Source organism: Monopterus albus, unplaced genomic scaffold (assembly GCF_001952655.1).
Source record: "Monopterus albus unplaced genomic scaffold, M_albus_1.0 scaffold117.1, whole genome shotgun sequence".
Classification (NCBI taxonomy): domain Eukaryota; kingdom Metazoa; phylum Chordata; class Actinopteri; order Synbranchiformes; family Synbranchidae; genus Monopterus; species Monopterus albus.
The window spans coordinates 979,390-1,000,742 of NW_018127997.1; the positions used below are offsets into that span (position 1 = coordinate 979,390).

A 21,353-nucleotide genomic window follows, 5' to 3' on the forward strand; every position below is an offset into this window, starting at 1 on the left:
TCTCCTGCTGGCGCTGCTCGGTGCCGTGGAGTTTACAGGTCGATGGAAGCAGTGGTACCGAGCCACGGTTTAAACAGTGTGCCTATGACGATATGCATGTTGTCATGCTTTTAACAGCAGCATACACATGACTCACCCAGTCAATATGAATAACTCTGCATGCAGACAGAACAAATCAAAATAAGGTATTTATCCCACGACAGAGTAACAAGTCCATGGCACAGACAAAAATGACAATGTTAATAAGATATAATATTTGTACATATTAACTTGAAGGGCTGGAGACAAGACTTTAGAACTGCTGTGTGGTGGTGAATCAAAACATGCTGATGTACCACAGGCAAAGTCACATACACCGATCAGGCATAACATTATGACCACCTGTTCATCTGTATGCACTTCAGTGCAACACTTCTGCTTTAACATTTGTTTATGAAGCTTAAAATGTCTGTTTTTGGTGAGATTGTCATAAATGTATAAATGAGGTCATAGTTAAAGGTGTTGTTGTACTGGACTACATTATATTCAGAGGTGTTCCTAATATTCTGACCCTCTCATGTTTGTCAATAGGCAGGACAAAAATATACAGACACCTCTGAATATAATGTAGTCCAGTACATACAGATGTACAGGTGGTCATAATGTTATGCCTGATCAGTGTATATCCTGAGTATTGGTCAAGCATGAACACTGGATCCTACCAAGGGCGTAGTTTTGCATATGGACAGTAGGAACGTCCTTACCAATACAGACATGTCCCTACCAATATTTGGAAAACCAGTGTGCATGGGGGGAAGTTAGATCATTCCGATGTGCCCTCCCTGAGGCTACATCTACAAGAAGATATGCTAGCATGTGACTGACTGAAAGGTAGGGATCTTAAAGTTATGTTACACGCAAATGTTGTATTTGCTCCCGCACACAAAGGGGACGATGACTGTCATCCCTGTCATTCGGGGATGTCGGTCCATGCCCCTCAAACATAAATAATCTCTGCAGACATGTAACAGGAAGGAAACAGACAAGGCTCTGAAAATGATGGCCAGCCATTAAAAGCCTGTGCTACTGCTCTGTGGTTTGATCCAATTAATTTTTAGGGTGTCACACCAGCTGCACCAATGTAAAGCAGAATATTGTAGAAATACAACGGTCAGTAGATTGGCAGAAAAGAAGGGAGGGGAAAATCTGTTTTTACATAATTTTGCTTCTCATCATGACTTGGAACTTTTGCTTTTGAAAAATCTTTTTAATATCAACTTTTTAACCAATAGAACATCAACGCAGTTTTTAAATTAATGTTAACTGAAAAATGTATCACTTTATATATTATTTATAAATGTGTCTTAAGTAATTAATCACAATCGGTGGTAAAATACAATAACTATTAGGACAGTACACACCAGCCTAAAGACAAATGATTTTTAAAACCTACACAAGAACAATAAAATAATTTTAAAAAGATTAATAGAAACAATTACAATTTGTATGCAAAGTCCTACATTTTCACTTCTGCATATAATTCTAAATCTTATTTGAAATCAACAACATGTGGAAAGCATGTGTCTAGGACGGTTTCCTGAATGGTTACAGTGTACTTAGTCTTCATTTACACATTTTGTTTGAATAAAGGGTTCTTACACACTTGAAGCACTGCTGGGTGTGACTGTTCCTGGACTCTTGTCATCACAGAAAGGCTCTCAAGTTTACTACCACTGTGTATGAACACAGACCAAAACAGGCATAGACTGTTTGTCCTGCAGCACAGATGGTACACTGACGTTCTGGGCAGACAGATAAACTGTGGTTTATCAACATGTCTGTCTCTGTACAAATTTAAGAAATCCATCTTTTGAACTTTGGACAGAACTAGGCTAAAGCTACTTCCAGTCTACAGTATATGCTAAGCTTGGCTAAACATGTCCTGACATCAGCTCTGTCCTTAATGCACAGACATGACATCTGCTCATCTCACTCAGAAAGAAAGCAAATCATCATGTATTCCAAAATTCTGAACTATTCTTTTAAGATAAACATAGGTGTAAGAAATGTGTCATCCTTTTAGTTAAAGAAACCAATAAATTTAAACATGTTGTTAAAATCAGTTAACTGAAGTATCCCCAGAAGTCAGGAGTCATATTGGCACTGATCTCGTGGACGACATCCTCACTGGTGAAAATAATAATCATGTCAACATTAAGCTAAATAACTGACATTTTGTCATTTTAATACTACTGCAGACATCTATATGAGACAGTAATGTGATTTTACTCCACGTGTAAGCCTGATAGTATCCCATCATGAAATGTACAGGAAAACATTGAAATGACAAGGTAGTGTATGTTTATAGAAAAGAAAATATACTGTACTACTAGATGTCAGTGTAGTCCACTTTAAGACCCAGGGTGAGCGACACTGGAGTGGTTGGACTGTAAACCTTGCCTGTGTCCTACTCCAACTCCTGTGTACTCCAGATGAGTGCTGGAGCTCTTTCTCTAAGCTTCACTGTCATAACCCAGTATGGGAGCCAGCCATCTCTCCGCCTCCTCCACACTCATTTCTTTCCTTCTGGCGTAGTCCTCCACCTGAAGACAAGAACAGAGAACAGTTTTGTATCCCTACAATCTTTGTACAACTTAAAGTCAAATCCCAGTTTAGATCTTTCCTCCGTTTGGTTTGATCTGTGTGTAGTTGTGCATATACAGTATATCAAGTGTCTTAATCTGACCTTTTGCAAAGACTGGCATTATTAATAACATTAATTATATAATGTTTTGCAGTTTATTTAAACCTAAATGCATGAGTGGATTTTCAAACACACATATTTCAGGTTGCTAGCAACCATTATATTCAAATCATATTTTTTTTTGCAATACATCGGACCATAATATTTCACTGTCCGATCTCTCAAGCATCTGTGCTCTCACACTGCTGCAGGATGCTGGACTACTGCTGTGTGTCTGTGCAAGGCGTAGCCACAAATGCCTAACGTTTTATATCTCTTCGATTCTCTGCTTTATATAACATGATTATATAACATCACTTGCTCTCTTCATTCACACTCTACCTCACGGGTGGTACACCCCGTGCTTCTCTTAACCATCACCTGGCATAACCTCACAGGTTGATGCAGACCATCCTACTTTGATTTTCCAGTGAATTTTGTCACCGTACTCCTCTCTCACACACACACACACATGCACACACACAGCTGAGCAGAGGAAGAGCAGAGAACATGAAGGATCACTCCATAGTACAACCAGCTGGCAATGGAGGCTGTATAAGCAACTTATCAAACAGCTCTTGAACAAGCAGAACCCAAACTTATTGGAGTGGATTCAGCCTCATAAGGCACTTGAAAATTCATCTAGACAGGTCAGACAGGTCCGTTTTGCAGACGACTTTTGAGTTAACATGGAGTTAACAGATGAGGGAGTGAATCATCTGCCAAACAGCCAAAAGTTAGGGCTCAAAAATATTGTCATAAAAATATTAACTGCTATATTTTACTATATTATTATTTATTAAAAACCATATAACCATAAAGTAGTGACACAATAATAACATGATTTTTTTGTTGCAATAGTTTGCCAAATAAGCAAGTCCTGCCAAAAATGATCCAAATAAAAGAGGACAGATCTGTTAACCTGCAATACTGCACATACAGTAACATGATGGGCCAGTATTTGGGGATTGTGGTACTAATGTACTTGTAATTCTGTTAACCCAATGCCAACAGAAAAGTGAGTCCAGTTGTAACACTGGAAAATGGTAAGTCCAGAGAAGTCTGAGGGACTGACACAAAAACCTGTATTGTCTCTAGTTTTTAATGGAAGTTTGAGATGTGGATGGTTAGTTGAACCTGCTCCTTGGTGATCTTTCCCACAGCGAAGTATGAGGCCTGAGGATTGGAGAAGTAAAGTCCAGACACTGAGGCAGCGGGCATCATGGCCAGGGACTCTGTCAGACAAATACCTACGCAAACAGACCAAACATAAACATGCCATGTATTACCTATGGATACTGCAAAGTGCACAGATGCCCATATGACAAAACACAAACACAAAAATGCAAAATGTCAATATGCATGCACACACACAAACATGTTTGTATTCATTCCTTGTGGGGACTTTACACTGACTTACATTCATTTCTTGGAGACTTACATTAACCAGATCCACTTCTAGCCTAACCTTAACACTAAACACACCCTAATCTTAAACCAAGTTGTTAGCCTAAAATTCCTTAAACATCACAACTAAATGCCTACACACAACCCTTACCCTAAATCTAATTCTATCCTTAACCCTTGAACCAAGTTTTACCCCTGAAAACACACCATGAAGTCAAGAGAACCATCTAAAGCGTCCTCAAAAAATTGGTGTACTCCATTACATCCTTGGATTATGTGTTATCTGTGCCTTTTTATACCTCTGTGCCAGTGACAACCATGGCTGAAGGCATTATGTTTTTAGGTTGTCCGTACATCTATCCGGCCCATTCTGTCCTGTCACTGTGACCTCGTGTTCATTCCATTCATCTGCACTAAGTAACCAGGTTACAGTTGGTTTTCTCCTGTTGCTTTCTCAGGTTCTGGGAGCGTTCGATTATGACAGTGACATGGTTTTTGTTGATCTCACCAGTCTTGTCCTGTATACCAGCCAGGGACCACATGGTGGTCTTCTCAGTGTGGTCAGGCTGGCTGGGGTAGCCAGCTGCAGGTCTGATGCCCTGGTATCGAACTCTGTGGAGGTCTGAGGCCTGCAGAGCTTCTTCGGTGCTGTAGCCCCACAGCTCCTTACGCACACGAGCATGGAGTTCCTCAGCAAATGCCTACAAGATATACAGTAGAAACCAAAGAAACACCATGTACAAACAGTTAGTATGTCATTCAGTGCCAATGACTCAATGACCATACAAAACAGCAGCAATGATGGAGACCTGATGTGTTGGAAAGATATAGATACCTCACCTCAGCCAGGCGGTCAGCCAAAGCTTTCACCATGATGCTGCTATAGTCATCTCCCTGAGCCTGGAACTGCTGACTCAGCTCCTCGGCTCCAAACACACCCACAGCAAACAGACCAATGTAGTCTGCCACACCGCTGTCTACAGGGGCAATAAAGTCAGAAAGGCACAAGTAGGGCTCTGAACTAGAGCTGTCCTTCTCCACCTGCAACACACACACACACACACAAACATATTCACGCTGTTTAAACAAAAAGATGTGTCTCGGTCATGTTGTCTGTAGTAAGCCAGGAAATCAAACATAATATTAGGGATACACTGACTGTGGAAACAGTTTCTTAATCACATGTATTTATTATAGAAATACTTTGGGATTTTTAAAGTTGACATTAGAGCAATATTGATGTATCCCTTTGTACATGAAAATATGCCTTAGTCGTCACTTCTACTCTCCGCTCAGACCCTCAACGTTTCCACCTGGAACATCACTACGCTGCAAATAGGAAGGCCACAACATACATCTCTCGTTCTGTGCAAAAACTCACTCAAATGCAGTTTCTGTTGTCCCACTAATCTGAGTCAAGATGCTATGAGAGAAACTCTGCATGGTTGTGCCGTCACCAATCGAGTTAAGAACAGTTGACGAGGGGGTAAGTGCAAATAAATACATAACATGTTGTTATAAATTAACCAAACTAAAGACACCTGTGTGTAAGACAATGTTACTACAAAGGCCAGTGATGACAGTCAGCAGCTCTACTACAATATAACTGTGATATTGACTCAGCTTTAAAGAAATAAATATCATTGTATGCTATTATATCTCCAACGGCCATATAATGATAACCAAATGATGATGATGATGATGAACTGAGTCAAAGAAATCTAACAGTTTGTATAGCGTACCCCATTTCAGAATCACTGGTCTATGGTATGAGCATGCAACTCCCCCCAACAGCTGGAAGTTGGCTGAGAACTTACTGTGATTGTTGTTATAAATGTCAGCAGTCAGCAATTCTCAAATTATTATGCGTCAGACAAAATCATTTTTAAAGACCACCAATTCCGTTGTTATTGACCATAATCTGAATGGCATCAGCATGTAATTATGAGAATACTCCACAGAATATGTTAAAATATTTTTCATACCCTATTACAGAAAGTTTTGACTAATTTTATGACAATAACTTGTCAAACTCCTTTATAGTTTTCTACAGCAATGACCCAAGTTAATTTGCTCACCTGCTGCCGTAAGCCATAGAATATAGCAATGGGTTTGGTGTCACTGTGCACTGTGACATCATCCTTGTACACATTGATGTCATCACCATCACTCTGGGCATGCCAAAATCCCACCAGGCCCCGCCCACTCAGACTGCAGCTGTCAATCATCTGATTGAGCAGTCGCTGGGCATCATCGAAAACTCGTCGGGCCTCCAAACCTGCACAAACAAATATCACCAAGATCAGACATAGTTTTACTTTGTTTTTAAAGTTTTCAATAATAATGGAAGTCACTTTGCAGACTAACTATTTCCAGTATTTTTCATTCTTGTAATGGAATACATATTTCAGCTTTCAAGATGATTTCACTGCACCATGCACCCCAAGTTGTTCAATGGTACACTGGTTACTTGCATCTCCAAAAAAACCCATTCACAATTGTGCTAATATATATTGCACAAATATATTGTGCATTCACAATATATACAAGTTTTTATAACTTATATTTGTATTCCATATTAAAAATGATTATATTTTTCAAACAATTAATCGTAGTTTACTTCCTGAAACATGCTATAGTAAGATCTATTTTATAATGTTAATCCAGGATGGATTTTATCTTTTTTTCTAAATAATAATATAAATTTTCAAATGTGAGTCAAATGAATAATTGTATTTTTCACTATGATATCTTGAATATTTTGTCACAATAAATTACACAGTAAGACGTTTAACTAGAGCATTGATCCCTGACAGCGTCTGAGGTCATACCAATAGTACTGTCACAGAAGATCTTTGGATATCCTCTGTTAGGGTATTTTCCTCGCAGCTGCCACACATCAAAGAAAGGCTTCCAGTCAATGAATTCCACCAGACTCTTCAGGTCATACCGCTCAAACACACGTATGCCCAGAAACTGAGGACGCACTGAAACATAAAGATAACACAGGACACACTTGGCTTTGCTTTAAGTGAAATGATTTTTTTTTTTTTTTACATGATAGTATTACAAAGGGCTGAATGATTTGGGAAAATAATCAATTTGATTTTTTTTTTGGCTTAAAGAAAATGAAAGAAAAAGACAAAAGCAACCGTGGACCACTCTTCTTTTGCCAGCTGCTCCAGATCTCTCAGATTTGAAGGGTTCCTTCTCCCAGCTGCTGTTCTTAGATCTCTCCACAGGTGCTCTATGGGATTTAGATCTGGCCACTTCATAACTCTCCAGCAAATTGTCTGGAACCATTTCTGGGAGTTTTTTGAAATCTGTTGTCCTGCTGTAAGACCTCTGAAGGAGACACAACTTTCTGATACTGGGCCCTACATTGTGCCAAAGAATTCGTTGGTAGTCTTCAGATTTCATAATGCCACACATAGTCAAGACATTCAGTTCCTGAAGCAGCAAAGCAAAACATCAGTGACCTCCACAGTGTTTGACTGTAGGGACCGTTGTTGAAGGCCTCATTTTGTAAAATTATGTGCTCCATGCCACAGTTCCACACACCAGCAAGCACAGGAAGACAGGCTAAAAAGATGGACAAGTGTCGATCCACCGCTGAAATCCAGGCAAAAATATCATTTTTCAAACGATGACCACCCACACCACTCCACTGCCTCCTGACTTCCACATTCCCATTGAGTTCTTGATGAAGGCTCTTGTTAAGTCCTGTTAATGTTCTACAGCTCCAAGCATTCCAAGCAATTTGAAAAACATTTTCTATTATATCATGATTTTTTTTAAACAATTAATCAGTCAGCCCTAGTATCACATAAATATTCTGTTTGTTTCAATACTTTGAATCCAAGTTGCTATGTGTGTTCAAATATTACAGGATATTATCTTGTGCATTGTATTCCAAAATTCGGTTTGCATTTCTATCACACTTTAAGGTTATAAAGATGAATCCACCAAAGATTAGCATAACAGATTGAGCACACCTTAGATGGAATGTGAATTTCATGGCTTGTCATTCATTTGTGCCAACTCACCTGGCTTGGGCAAAGATAGCCAGTCTACATGTAAACCCTTCTCTCTGGCCTTGGAAAGAGACAGATACCGACGATCCTGAAAACAACAGAGGCAAATGGAGAATGAGAGGAAGCCAAAGATTTGATCTGTTTCTGTGTATATAACTATAACCTAACATCTCAGTGAGTGAAAAGCCAATAAGAGCAATTTATCAAAACACTTGTCAAACAAACAAGCTTGCAGAAAAGTAATCATTTCAGTTCTGTCCATGGTCTCCCATCCACTGGTGTGTGTTTATCACAGTGAGCTAGTTGGCTAATTGCTAACTGTCATGACCATGCTAAAGCAACAGTTGACTGTATGCATGCTAACTGTAGAAGCAAAATTGTAATAACTTAAAGCTGAGCAAGTTCTGGTGGACTTTGTGTCTGAGAAAGCTGCACCCACAGTCCTCCATGTACAGCTGTACCTGCCAGTAGTGAGTCAACATCTGCAGTAAGGAGACTGAATAGTGACTTATTTCAATGGAAGCCTATATTTTATAGCCTAGATTTTATGGCTATTAATTATTACTGAGTCTATTATGACTTGGTGTTGTAGATAGGAATGAATGAATAAATGTACATGCTGTGGTCAGTTAATTAGGAGCAGCAGCCTAATACTAAGCCAGTGTAATCTACAGTAACACTACAGCTCTGCAGATGTTGGTATTAGGTAGAAGTTGCAAGTTGTATTATTTATCTTAAAGCACAATGCCACCTTTCAACTGCTGTGGCTTAAAAGAGAGGCTGACGGATTAAATATTAACATATAGTCATGCATAAAAAGTGATAAAGAAACCTGCTGAATACCAATTTAAAGATGTTTTAAAATGACTTTTTAAATCTGTCATGGTGTTTAAAGTAAAATAAACTATTAACTGTGTATTCCACGTGTGTCTATTTAAATTTCCATCACCGTGTATCAGCCAAAAGGTTTGCATTTATAGTGTAGTTACATAGTTGATGCATTTATTGACCAAACAGATTACAATAATAGTAACTCAGCCAATGACTAAAAGAAACTAGCTATTAATAAGGAAAGCTCAAGTTCTTATTCAGACATAAGCTCAGAGAATAACTGTCAGAATAGACAGGTTGACCAACTCTACCCCCGAGCCACAGCCAATGTGTAATCACATTATTTACCATAGTAATAAACACCTGTTTTCCTTGCTTGCTTTTACTCACAGAGCCAGTCACTTAATGTAGCTGATTCTTTCCTACCTCACTTATTTAAAGTTATTTCACTCCAAAAAATAATCATGTTTAAGAAACTCCTCTTGGCAGGCCAACAAGAGGAATTTTGCATAAGCATTATGCCTGACTCTGTTCAGCCATATTGGCAAAGAATGGCTAAATTAGTTGTGTGATAAATATTTGATGAATATTCCCCAACTCATAAAGGAGGTAATTTCCTACAACTGTAAATGCTTAATGGCTGTGCTAAAAAAAGAAAACAATAACAGCTGGTGGGTTAATAGTTAAAACACATTATCTTTGTCTATACATGTGACTTCTGTGAAGATGAGGTCACATTTTGTGACCAGTTATTGAAGAAAACCAGGACATTCAAAAGAATTCACATAATTCCTCTTGCCATTGTACATCAAGAGCAGAATGTAATATGTAATGTAGTTCCATTAAGGTCTAAAGAAAGCCATACATACTGTATATCAAAATAGGTTCTTGGCGTTAAAGTGTATGCCTGGTGATGTTCTTTATTTTTCTTATTGACAACAAATCCATGTTCAGATCGAGACCAACGCCCATTGTCTTCTGCTTGCAAGTACTGTGCATGTATCCAAAGCCTTTTATATTTTATTCCTCTGTGCCATGTCAGTGGGTGACATGTTCCCTCATTACCATAAACACATGTAGTATTTTATTAATGACTCAACTCCAGAGACAACATTCTACTGTTAAATACCCACAAGAACACCAAATGTGATTAATCTGCGACTGAACATATTCTGCTGTAAATGCACTATGTCCTCCTGTTTGATAGAAACTACAGTGGCTATGTGTTTGAGGAAATCAAATCTTTTTTTCATCAATAGAACTATATGTTTGTGAGGTGTTTTAAGCCTTTGTATCTTCAAAAGAAACCAAGGGTCTTGAACCTGACAGCCACAGATAAGAGGTAGGAAGTGTGAAGGTATTGAACAATGTCCTAACACATTACCATAGGACCTGAAAAGAACTCAATAATACCAGACTTATCCTGTTCATCTTATCTGTCCATCAAAAAAATCCTATCATCTTTATCAAGCTGGGTCTTCCAGTAGCACATTTTTATTGTTTCTGAAGCATGAATCCTACACTGCCTTAATGGAAACAATACAATACTCCAGATGGAATACCAGATTTCTTTTTCATGTCTTATGCAAAAAGTCCACTTTGGAAAAACAGGCATAAATGAGTCTGAAAATGCAGTATGGACATTAGAGAAGATATTCTTCTCTCTTGCAGTTGTGCTCTGGGGCTCAATGTGTTTTAATTTGTCTTCAGGCTGCAGAATCTAACAGCCTGTATTTAGATGTGTTAAGGGTTCAAGATACTGATAACGTATGGTTACCTATGTGTGTCAGTGAATCCAAGAAAACACTTCTAAACCAGGGGGTAAAGTCTCTTCTAGTGGCTACCGGTACTCTATTGGGCTGGTAGAACAGTCATTCTTACCTTCAGAGAGTCATAGTGCTCCTGCCTGATCTCCTCATACTCTTCTTTCAACTCCTCAAAGTACTCCTCCCTCACTGTCTCATCCAGCAGCTGGGAACACTGACAGACAGGAAAACAAGCAGGAAATAAAACATACTGTAGAACAGACCAATCAAACCACAGCAACTTAAACATCTCTCTAATATACAATATAGGCAATAGTCTGCTAGGGACTTCTCTTTGGCCCAGAGGGCTGAGTAAAAAGATGCCAGTAAGACTTTAGACCCTTGAAAAGTCCCACTGAGCTAAAGTAGTGTTCTTACCACCACCACACTCCTGGAGGCATCCAAAACATGGATAACAGGGCAACTATAGCGAGGGGCGATCTTCACTGCTGTGTGCGTCCTGTCAAAGGAAACATTCAGAGTGCTGCAAGATATCAACCTCCTTTGTGAAGGGCAGTAGAAGTACTACTTACAGTGCCTAATTATACAGAATGAATACATCTCTGTGTTAGAAAATAAAATAACTGTAATCCAAAGCACATTTAAATCACAATTTAGAATATTCTATGGCCCTATGGAGGATATAGACAGCTATGTTTACTGTGGTGCTCATCATCATAAGCTGCTTCTTTTGAAATTTCACAATAAGGACCAAACTCACTGGTGGATCATATCACCCTGCCACTCCACCTGCTATCATTTACAAATGTTTGTTGCTCACTGAGCTTTATTTCTGCATGATCCTTGATTTATGAGTGTTGTTTTTACTTTGATGTGGTTGCACCTCCAATCAGCAGTGGTGTTGTCATGCCCAGTCTCTCCATCTCTTTGGCCACATAAATCATCTCATCCAAAGAAGGGGTGATGAGACCAGACAAACCAATGATATCTGCAGGACCAGACATAGTACACATTATCTTATTGCTGCTACTATTATAAGAAACTAAAAATTAATACTGCAACTATAGTTTGAATAATTTTCATTGGACATAAACTGGATTGCAGGGAGACATGGCATGGTAGAACAGTGGTTTTGCACCATCATCTCAGCAAGAGGTTCTAGGTTCAAACCTTGCAGCCAACCAGGGCCTTTCTATGTATGCAAGTTCTCCCAGTGCCTGCATGGGTTTTTTTCTGGTTACTCTGACTTCCTCCCACAGTCCAAAGATATGAAAATTAGGTTGACTGATAAATCTAATTGCTCATAGGTGTGCATGTGAGTGGCTGTCTGTTTCTATGTACCAGCCCTGTGACAGACCAGCGACCCAGCTAAGGTGTACACCGACTCCCGCCCAGTGTCGGGTGGGAATGGCTCCAGCCCCCAGTGATAAGGACTTGTCTGCATGGATAGATTGCTAGCTAAAGGTTAAACTGATTGACAATAAGGCTAACTGGCAGATAGATGCCCAGGCTGTTATGAAAAATATTAAAAATCTATGAAGATGAAAGGTCAGATTAAGGTAGGGGAGAGACACAGACTGTCTTTTTTCCCCTTCAGAGTTTTATCTTTCTTTGAGGAACATTTTTAGAATCAGTGCCAAGGCATCTTTGAATTAGCAAATTGACATTAGCAGCTGCTGTTAACATTGACTTTGTTCACATTACAGGCCCTTAATGATCAATTCCAATCTAATGCAACACAACTTTCTGATAAAGCAGAAATAACTAATAGAGCTCAATCCTGCTCAAAACCTAGTAGCGGCTATAGTAATACCACTGCACTGCTGCCAAGTGCTGTTCAATGAGTCTGGGTCACAGGAGACTTCGACAGCACTTCTCCACATTAAGACAAGTTTTGGAGCATATTTCTACAACAAAAATATTTGAAAAAGGTTGCTTACTGTAGCTTTAAGCTAAATAAATAAAAAGAGATGTTCATTTCTGTCTGTGTACTGTTTGATTCACAACAGCAGCTAGATAGTTGATTTAAAATCACTGACATTGATGTTGCTCTAGTTAACAGCTGCTAACTGGCTAATGCTGGGAGGGGAAGTGGAGCTGGCTATCTTGAATGAAAAGTGAAGGGAATGGGCACTGTTGAGAACACTAGCATGAAAGGTGGCATAAAATACAAGAGACAAATACAACAAATAAAATACAACACTGTGAAATAAAAAGTGACATTTTGGGGGAAAGGCAACATTTTGAATTACACATACATTTTGAAATAAAAACCACACAAAATCAAAGGCAATATTTTGAAATATAGATATTTTGAAATAAAAGGCAACATGCCACAATGCTGCAGAATAATTTTCTAAAATGTTATTTTTATGACAACTAATTTTCTGGATTTGCTCATTTCAATTCTTAAAAATCTGTCATGTCAACATCTTACACAGACAACATGCAATCTAAACTGTAGACTATACCTGCTTTCCGTGTGATGGCCTCTCTGAGGATCTGCTCACAGGGAACCATCACACCAAGGTCAATCACTCTGAAAGACAACATTCCAGATTTAATAGGAAACGCAGGCATTTTGCTTTTTTCATTTATTCAATAAGATCATGTTCTTGTATGTGTTGTGGGCCTTGAGGTTTCTTGTGGTTTTTAAGATCCTTATGTGATCTGTTAAGACTGGTACCCTACTGCTGAATGAACTAGGCAGATATGAAAGTATTATTGAAGAGCATGTGTTGTTTTTGTTATTTTGGTATTGTTGATGAGGGTGATGATGATAACAATAATTTCATTTTAAGTTTCATTACTCTATGACTTTAGGAATCATCTGTTTGAAAAGATATACAGTAGTTGAAGAGCTTCATTTGTTTTAGTTGTCTGAAGGTGAGTCTATATGTTTAGTTGGCTCTTTTAACGAAGAGACTGTTGTCTTGTCAAGAGTTATTTAAAAAATGCACGGCAGCTAACACAGAGAACAATGTTTCTGTCATAACAGGACATTTCTGACATGGAAATTCTGTTTTTAAAATGTTGTTCTTTTTTCATTAGGGATTCTCTCCCAGACATTTACTGCAGTCACAATCTGCTCTTGCTTGTTGTGGAGTCTCTGCCATTAGTTTGGTCTTCAGCAAGTGGAATATAGCTCAGTCAGAATGAGATCACAAGCTACCCAGCAATAAGTCAAATTAAAACTAGCTCCCACTTTACCAGCTGCAACATGAAATGTGATCTACACAATAATGCATCAGTAATTACAATCTAATAATATGATACGCACTAATGTTAAATGTGCCATTCTGCATAATGAGTACTTTTGGTACTTTAAGTAGGCTTTGATAGTAATACTTTTGTACTTTTTAGTACTGTTTTTAATGCAGGACTTACTTGAGTATTTTTACACTGTTTGCTGACTGACTGTGAATATACTGGGAACTGTGTGGTGGAAAAATAATCTAATGCAGAGTAAAACATTTCATATGGAAAACCATTCAAACATAGTAGCCAACCAGTTTTACCTGAAATTGTTGCAACCCAGCACCACACCTACAATGTTCTTGCCGATATCATGGACATCTCCCTTCACTGTAGCCAGAACTATGGTGCCCTGATAGGGATCCTATGGAACAAAGAGAAAACATTAGGGGAAGTGGAGGACCATAGAATTGGCTGTTTACTATTTATGCATGTCACAGTTTGTTTTAATGATGCTCTCTGGGATACATTTAGATCAGGAGAAAAAGCTCTTTTCAAAGTTCCTAAATAGTCTCGATTTTCTAAAAATGTGACTGTGAATTTGCTGTAATGACACCTAAACTGTGAAATAATCTATAGCGATAGCCAGGTCCTCAGTGGATCACCATCACCTGCCAGAATTGGGTAGGCGTTGTGAGAGGTCCAGTTGAGGTTGTAAGACTGCAGCACCAGACGGTCTACTCTGGCATCACCCCACTTTGGTCCACAGTGGTTCAGACTGGCAGCCTGACTGAGGCATTGAGCTCCACAAAGGGATTTTAGGCCTGGTACCTGCTCAAACCCAGTCAGCACCCTGGTGAGCTGGCTCAGACAGTGACTTTGAGGATTTGTCAAGGTCTTTACTACATGTTGGCAGAGCTGGATAGTCTTCATTAGATTCAATACAGTGAGTCGGCTCAAGCTGGTGCAGATCGAAACATCAGGGCAAGGGGAGTGTAGTAACAGAGTTCAGGAATCAACCACAGTTCTACTCAATCTTGTCTTAGCCTCGGACAAAGCGGACTCAGGATTTTATGTCAAGACCAGTCAAGACCACAACTGTGGGGAAAGTGCCTGTGTACTGTCGGTTTTATTTGTTAACATCATTACCAAGGTTTTCCCTATCATATCAACACCAAGGCACACCAAGTGTCTTAAGCTGGACAAACATAAAAAGGACACATCAGAATGATGCCCTGTTACCTTGACATTGGTGGTCATGAAGTGCTTTGAGAGGCATCACAGACCCCCTGCTGGACCCCCTGCAGTTTGCCTACCAGGCAAACAGGTCAGTGGAAAATGCAGTCAATATGTCACTGATTTACATCCTAAAACACCTCAACTCCCCAGGGATGTATGCATGGGACCTTTTTGTGAGCTTCAGCTCAGTGTTTTCATCCCGGACATCCTCCACTCCAAACTGACCCAGCTCACTGTGTCCACTATGCCCACACCAGCTGCCTCACATACAGGAAGCAGCAGGTGAGGCTGGGGAAAATCACATCCAGCACCTGGTTAGTCAGTGCAGGCACCCCCCAGGGATGTGTGCTCTTCCCACCGCTCGTCTCCATCTAAACCAATGACTGTGCGTCAGGTGACCCCTCCACAACTCCTGAAGTTTTCAGATAACAGAACAGTCATCTGTCTCATCCGAGATGGTGACGAGTCTGCACACAGTCAGGAAGTTGAATAGCTGGCCCTGTGGTGCACTCGCACCAACCTGGAGCTGAACACAGTCAAAACTGTGGAAAGAACATACTCAGCAGCACTGTATCAGCAGTAAAGACCCTCAAGTTTCTGGCGTCCATAATTTCCCAGGACATAAGAGCAGACATCTAACATCAGCATCATCACCAACAAGGCAAGCAGAGCATGTATTTCCTGTGCCATCCCAGGAAGTTCAACCTCCCTCAGGAGCTACTGATACAGTTCTATAGGGGACTCAGTTTGTTCTCTTCACTTCCACCACTGCTTGGTTCAGCAACCAAACAGGACAGGAACAGATGCCAAAAGCCAGTCAGGACTGCAGAAAGAATCATCAATGACAGCCTGCCCTCCACGGAAGACCTGTACACCTCATGGCTGGACACTGTTTAAATTCCTCCCGCCTGGACGGTACTACAGGTCTCTGTACGCCAAAACAATCAGACACAAGTACGGTTTCATTCCCCATTGCATTACACTGATGAACACTGAACCAGTGACTGTATAACAGAGCAACAGTGCACTACCTGGAAAATTCCACCTGTGTGTATATAAGTACTTCTATTTTCTTTTTTCATCTCTTTCCTAAATGCACATTCCTTCTTGTTTCCTCATTGCCTTATGAAGAACACTGTACATGTAGACTGACAGCCACTGTAACAGAGTCAAATTCCTCGTGTGTCCAACACACCTGACCAGTAAGGCTTATTCTGATTCTTATTCTGAATGTAAAAAACAACAAACATTCTGCTTGTCGTTTTTGGACTAGAGCGAAGCTGCAGTGATATTCACAGATGCCAACTTCTTGGATCAATAAATCATAGTGAAACATTGTCAAAACAAACGTTGCCTCTTTCCAACCGTAATGTAGAAAACAACCTACAACCCAATTTTCATCAAAATGAGCCTTCCTCCAAGATTTACCCACATATACGCACTCACTGAACAAGAAACACTGGTCTCTGTGTAGTCGGCTGTGAGACCAGTGTGCAGGGACCATCTACAAAGTTCAACACCAAAAAGAAAGCCTACAACAAAAATATTAAATAACCTAAATAACTGTTTTAGTATAATCAACAGGAGAAGCCCCTGATTGCTGAACTAAATTTGATTGTAGGCCTGCTAATGTTTTGCATAGTTGTGGGGAATTTTTATTTGGAAAAATATTCAATAACCCTCTTACAGTGTAGAGTCACCACACTCACTTCACATACTGTATCAAGGGGTTCTTGTTGGTTATACTGCAACACAAAAAAACAACAGCTCGACTAATTTTTGGGAATTTTGGAAAACATTAAATAACTTCACTCCTATACAGTGTTATTAGTGTCACTGAAACACTGGTTAACCACTAAAATTAAACTATCAGATTCAGTTTAACTGCAATGAGTGCGGTCTTAGTCTTGACTTGGTCTCAAACTCTTAAAGGCTTGGTCTTGTCTCAGTTTCAACACACTCTCGTCTTGACTACAACACTAGGACTTCAGTTTTCAGGTGCTGGAGATCCTCATATAAGTGTGAGTATAGTGAGTGATGATGCTTACAATCACAGAGGTCACACGGTTCAGTTGTAGTTTCCACCCTCTTGTAAAATGAAAGCTTTGGGTCAGCAGCAGGGTTTGTGTCTAGGCCCCGTTCTGCGTGTGGGTCAAGATTGATATATATAAAATCTCCTTCGAGGATGCATTCTTAAATCTTTGTGGAAATATCTTGGTCCAAATGAGTTACATTAAAATAATACAATAAATGTATTCACATTCAGTTGAAACTGACCATCTCCTCAGTTGACTCTGCTGATGCCATCATCTCCTGTCTCTCCTTCTCCATGAAAGGAATCAGGTAGCCCACCGCCTTCTTCATAACACGAGCTGACTTGATTACCTGGATACACCCAAAAATGCTGAAATGAAATACTGAGCATTGTTTTATTTAATCCAAACAGAACTGAGATATGTGTGCTTTTGGTAAAATTTGGGGTACCTTAAAAATAAGTCATGTATGATTTGTTTTAGGACAGGGATGTCAAACTCAATCGCAAAGGGGGCCAAAACTCAAAGCGCACTTTAGGTCATGGGCCGAACAGGATAAACATTTATTGAACAGACTAAAACTAAACGTTTTTTGAACATAAATATGAATCGAAACAAACAGGATACAATATTATTCCAAAATAAATAAACTTAAACTTAAAATAACTTAAAATATTTTGCTTTCCATAAAAATATCTCATGTCAGGTAGCCTATCGTTCAGTAAGGCAGATGTTGCACTGCATTATGGGATTGTAGTTTGTGTGTTATCGGTGCTTTATATCACCAGGCCATTAAAAAGATTTATAAAATGATTTCGCAGGCCGGATGTAATTGTACGCTGGGCCGGATGTGGCCCATGGGCCTTGAGTTTGACACATACTCTATGTCCTAGGCGATTGCTGACTGATATTTAGTTTCTTATAAGTTAGTTAACCGTTTGACATGCTTATTGTTTGGAAGGACTTTCCTGGTGGGGGAATGCCCTTAAAGGAAAAGTCTGGGAGTTTTTAAGTTGGTGTTTAAACAATACTGACATGTCCCTAAGTATGTGAGAATACGTCTTAGTCACTGTCATTTCTCTTACTCTCCACACTGACCCTGAATGCTTCCCCCTGGAATGTGACTGCATTGTAAAAAAAAAAAAATGAAGGTCAAAATACACAACTCATTCTGTGCAAAAACTCATTCCAAAGTCCCCCTGAGGTTCAAATTCGGCTTCAGCTGTCCTAACTAAGCTAATTTGAGTCAGTATTTTTCAAAGTTACAGGCCATTTGAGACAAATTTCCCTTTTGTGTCCCCCTTTTTCCTGGTTAGTACTGTAGTTCTATGCTGGGCTGTGGCAGAGGGATACGTTCTAGTAGTCGTGTATATGTTTGTTGTTGGTAGTGTTTACTATTCAGGTTGTACTTAGAGTTGAGGTGGAAACTATTTCATGTCTTGCAGATTTGACAGATGGACTATTTTTACAATTTTGGGACTCCAGTAAAATCTGTGTTTGGATTATAATTGTACATGAGTGACACCCCAGAGTGGCTCCTATGTTTCTCTTGTTAATTCTTGCCTCATCTGCTCTTCACATGAACAAAAACGGCGTTCATCACAGTTCAGGCCATGTTGATGGAAAATGTGCAAAACCCAATGCAAGCACCTGAGGACCACAGAGGGACTGAAATACATGTAACCAGCACCATCCTACCTGTGGCAGGAACATCTTCCCAGCTCCAAAGAGATCTCCCACCACCTTCATGCCATTCATCAGGGGGCCCTCGATGATGTGAAGTGGTCGAGTGTAGCGGTCAACCAGAGCACGACACTCCTCCACATCATCCACTATACACTTGTCTATTCCCTGCACAGCAGCAGCACAGGTTGGAACATTACAGCAGAGAAGAGAAGAAATGCAAACAGATGAATCATCAATGGGGCTAATTATGTTTTTTTTAAATTATATATCACACTATATTAAATACTTCACAATGATAAGATAAAAACAGGTTTTTGGAGTGTTTCCTTAATTTATTTTAAAAAAAGATGAAAAGTCCCATTTACATAAGTATTGTAAGCATTCACACCCTTCACTTAGTACTTGCTGCAAGATTGATGATAATTTCTACTATGTTGCTGATCTTGAATATGAGAGAAAGAAATAACATTACAGCTGTATTGCTTTGAAATTTGAATGTTTAAGCTAACAGAGCAGTGCTGTCACTCCACAGAAAAAGGTTCCAGGTTCAAGCCTGGGCCTTTCTGTGAAGAGTTTGCATGTTCTCCCTGTGCCTGTGTGGGTTCTCTCCGGGTACTCCAGCCTCCTCCCACAGTCCAAAGACATGCAGCGTAGGTTGACTGGAACTTAAATTGCCTGTAGGAGTGAGTGTGAGTGTGTGTGATTGTTTGTCTACATGTCAGCCCCGTAATAGACTGGCGACCTGTCCAGGGTGGACCCCACCACTCGCCCAATGACAGCTGGGAATGGCTCTAGCCCCCCACCCAGGTAAGGGAACATATTTGCATTACATTACTATATGTTTGCATTTTTAAATAAAGTACTATTGATATATATCTCGTTTCATTCACGGAAACCAACAACTCAAGGAAAAGTGGCTAAAGGTGAACACGTCACATGACTGTTGTTAGACCAATAAGGAGCATGAACAAATGGACATTATACTGAATTTATCAAAATAACATGGAAAGCTGGTGAAAGTTTGAGTTGGTATTAATAGCACAACTTAGAAATTTAGAAATATATCTAATATGAACATGTCCCAAATAAAGACCTGAGTGTCTCTGGCACCCAGATTAAGGCCCTGTTCACCACTTCCAATTGATCTTTAACTATCAAATATCTTACCTTGATGAGAGCATACTCCAACCTCTCTTCCACATTTCCTTTTCTCCACTCGTCTGTTTGAACCACCTTCTTGCCTCCTTTTACTTGGTTCTGTTAAAAAGAGTAATAACTTAATTTCATTCACATCTTTAAACATATCAGACTAGATCTGGAAAGATGGACTAATCTCCCCATTTTGTGGCTAGGAAGCATAGCACTACTAAAAATGAAGATAACCACCTGGCACAGGATTGTAATTGAACATGTGGCCCTGGACAACCTTACACACAATACAATCAAAGGACAATGTCTTCACAAAGACATGGGAGTCCTTTCTATCCCGCCTGGGACCTGACATTGCCTCTATGACCTGGGGGCTGTCATAGCTCACACTGTGTACACATGGATCTGGGAATGCTCCCAACAGTGGCTTATGCTTTGGACTTTTGAACTCTTGCTGAGAACTGTGCTGTTTTTGTTATGGCTATTATGTTCAACTGTATATAGTAATGTTAAAACCTCTAAAATCAGTGTTTCAAATTATTTTTAAAAAGAAAAAAAAAAACAAGAACAGTAAAGTCACTATCTGTTAACCAAAATAAAGCAACATCAGCTGGATGTAGTGGTTATATTTGACACTGTGTTTCATTCACGGAAACCAATAACTCAGGGAAAAGTGGCTAAAGATGAACACTTCACATGACTGTTGTTAGACCAATAAGGAGCATGAACAAATGGACATTATACTGAATTTATCAAAATAACATGGAAAGCTGGTGAAAGTTTGAGTTGGTATTAATAGCACAACTTAGAAATTTAGAACTATATCTAATATGAACATGTCCCAAATAAAGACCTGAGTGTCTCTGGCACCCAGATTAAGGCCCTGTTCACCACTTCCAATTGATCTTTAACTATCAAATATCTTACCTTGATTAGAGCATACTCCAACCTCTCTTCCACATTTCCTTTTCTCCACTCGTCTGTTTGAACCACCTTCTTGCCTCCTTTTACTTGGTTCTGTTAAAAAGAGTAATAACTTAATTTCATTCACATCTTTAAACATATCAGACTAGATCTGGAAAGATGGACTAATCTCCCCATTTTGTGGCTAGGAAGCATAGCACTACTAAAAATGAAGATAACCACCTGGCACAGGATTGTAATTGAACATGTGGCCCTGGACAACCTTACACACAATACAATCAAAGGACAATGTCTTCACAAAGACATGGGAGTCCTTTCTATCCCGCCTGGGACCTGACATTGCCTCTATGACCTGGGGGCTGTCATA

At 39.6% G+C, this 21,353-nt stretch overlaps 1 protein-coding gene across 2 annotated transcripts in view; it reads right to left on the minus strand.

The window, feature by feature from the left end:
* Positions 1-1,235: 1,235 nt before the first annotated feature.
* The window catches only part of mtr (5-methyltetrahydrofolate-homocysteine methyltransferase), a 45,224-nt gene continuing 25,106 nt past the window's right edge, over positions 1,236-21,353 (minus strand). For both annotated transcript variants that reach the window (XM_020611747.1, XM_020611748.1), the window contains 15 exons: positions 20,990-21,079; positions 18,926-19,078; positions 17,472-17,579; positions 14,279-14,379; positions 13,232-13,299; positions 11,628-11,748; positions 11,178-11,259; positions 10,876-10,974; positions 8,176-8,251; positions 6,961-7,116; positions 6,208-6,407; positions 4,970-5,170; positions 4,638-4,830; positions 3,860-3,972; positions 1,236-2,582 (listed from right to left, as the gene is read on the minus strand). In XM_020611747.1, the coding sequence (XP_020467403.1) occupies positions 2,493-2,582; positions 3,860-3,972; positions 4,638-4,830; positions 4,970-5,170; positions 6,208-6,407; positions 6,961-7,116; positions 8,176-8,251; positions 10,876-10,974; positions 11,178-11,259; positions 11,628-11,748; positions 13,232-13,299; positions 14,279-14,379; positions 17,472-17,579; positions 18,926-19,078; positions 20,990-21,079 (1,851 nt within the window). In that variant the 3' untranslated portion in view covers positions 1,236-2,492. The remainder of the gene's footprint in view (positions 2,583-3,859; positions 3,973-4,637; positions 4,831-4,969; positions 5,171-6,207; positions 6,408-6,960; positions 7,117-8,175; positions 8,252-10,875; positions 10,975-11,177; positions 11,260-11,627; positions 11,749-13,231; positions 13,300-14,278; positions 14,380-17,471; positions 17,580-18,925; positions 19,079-20,989; positions 21,080-21,353) is intronic.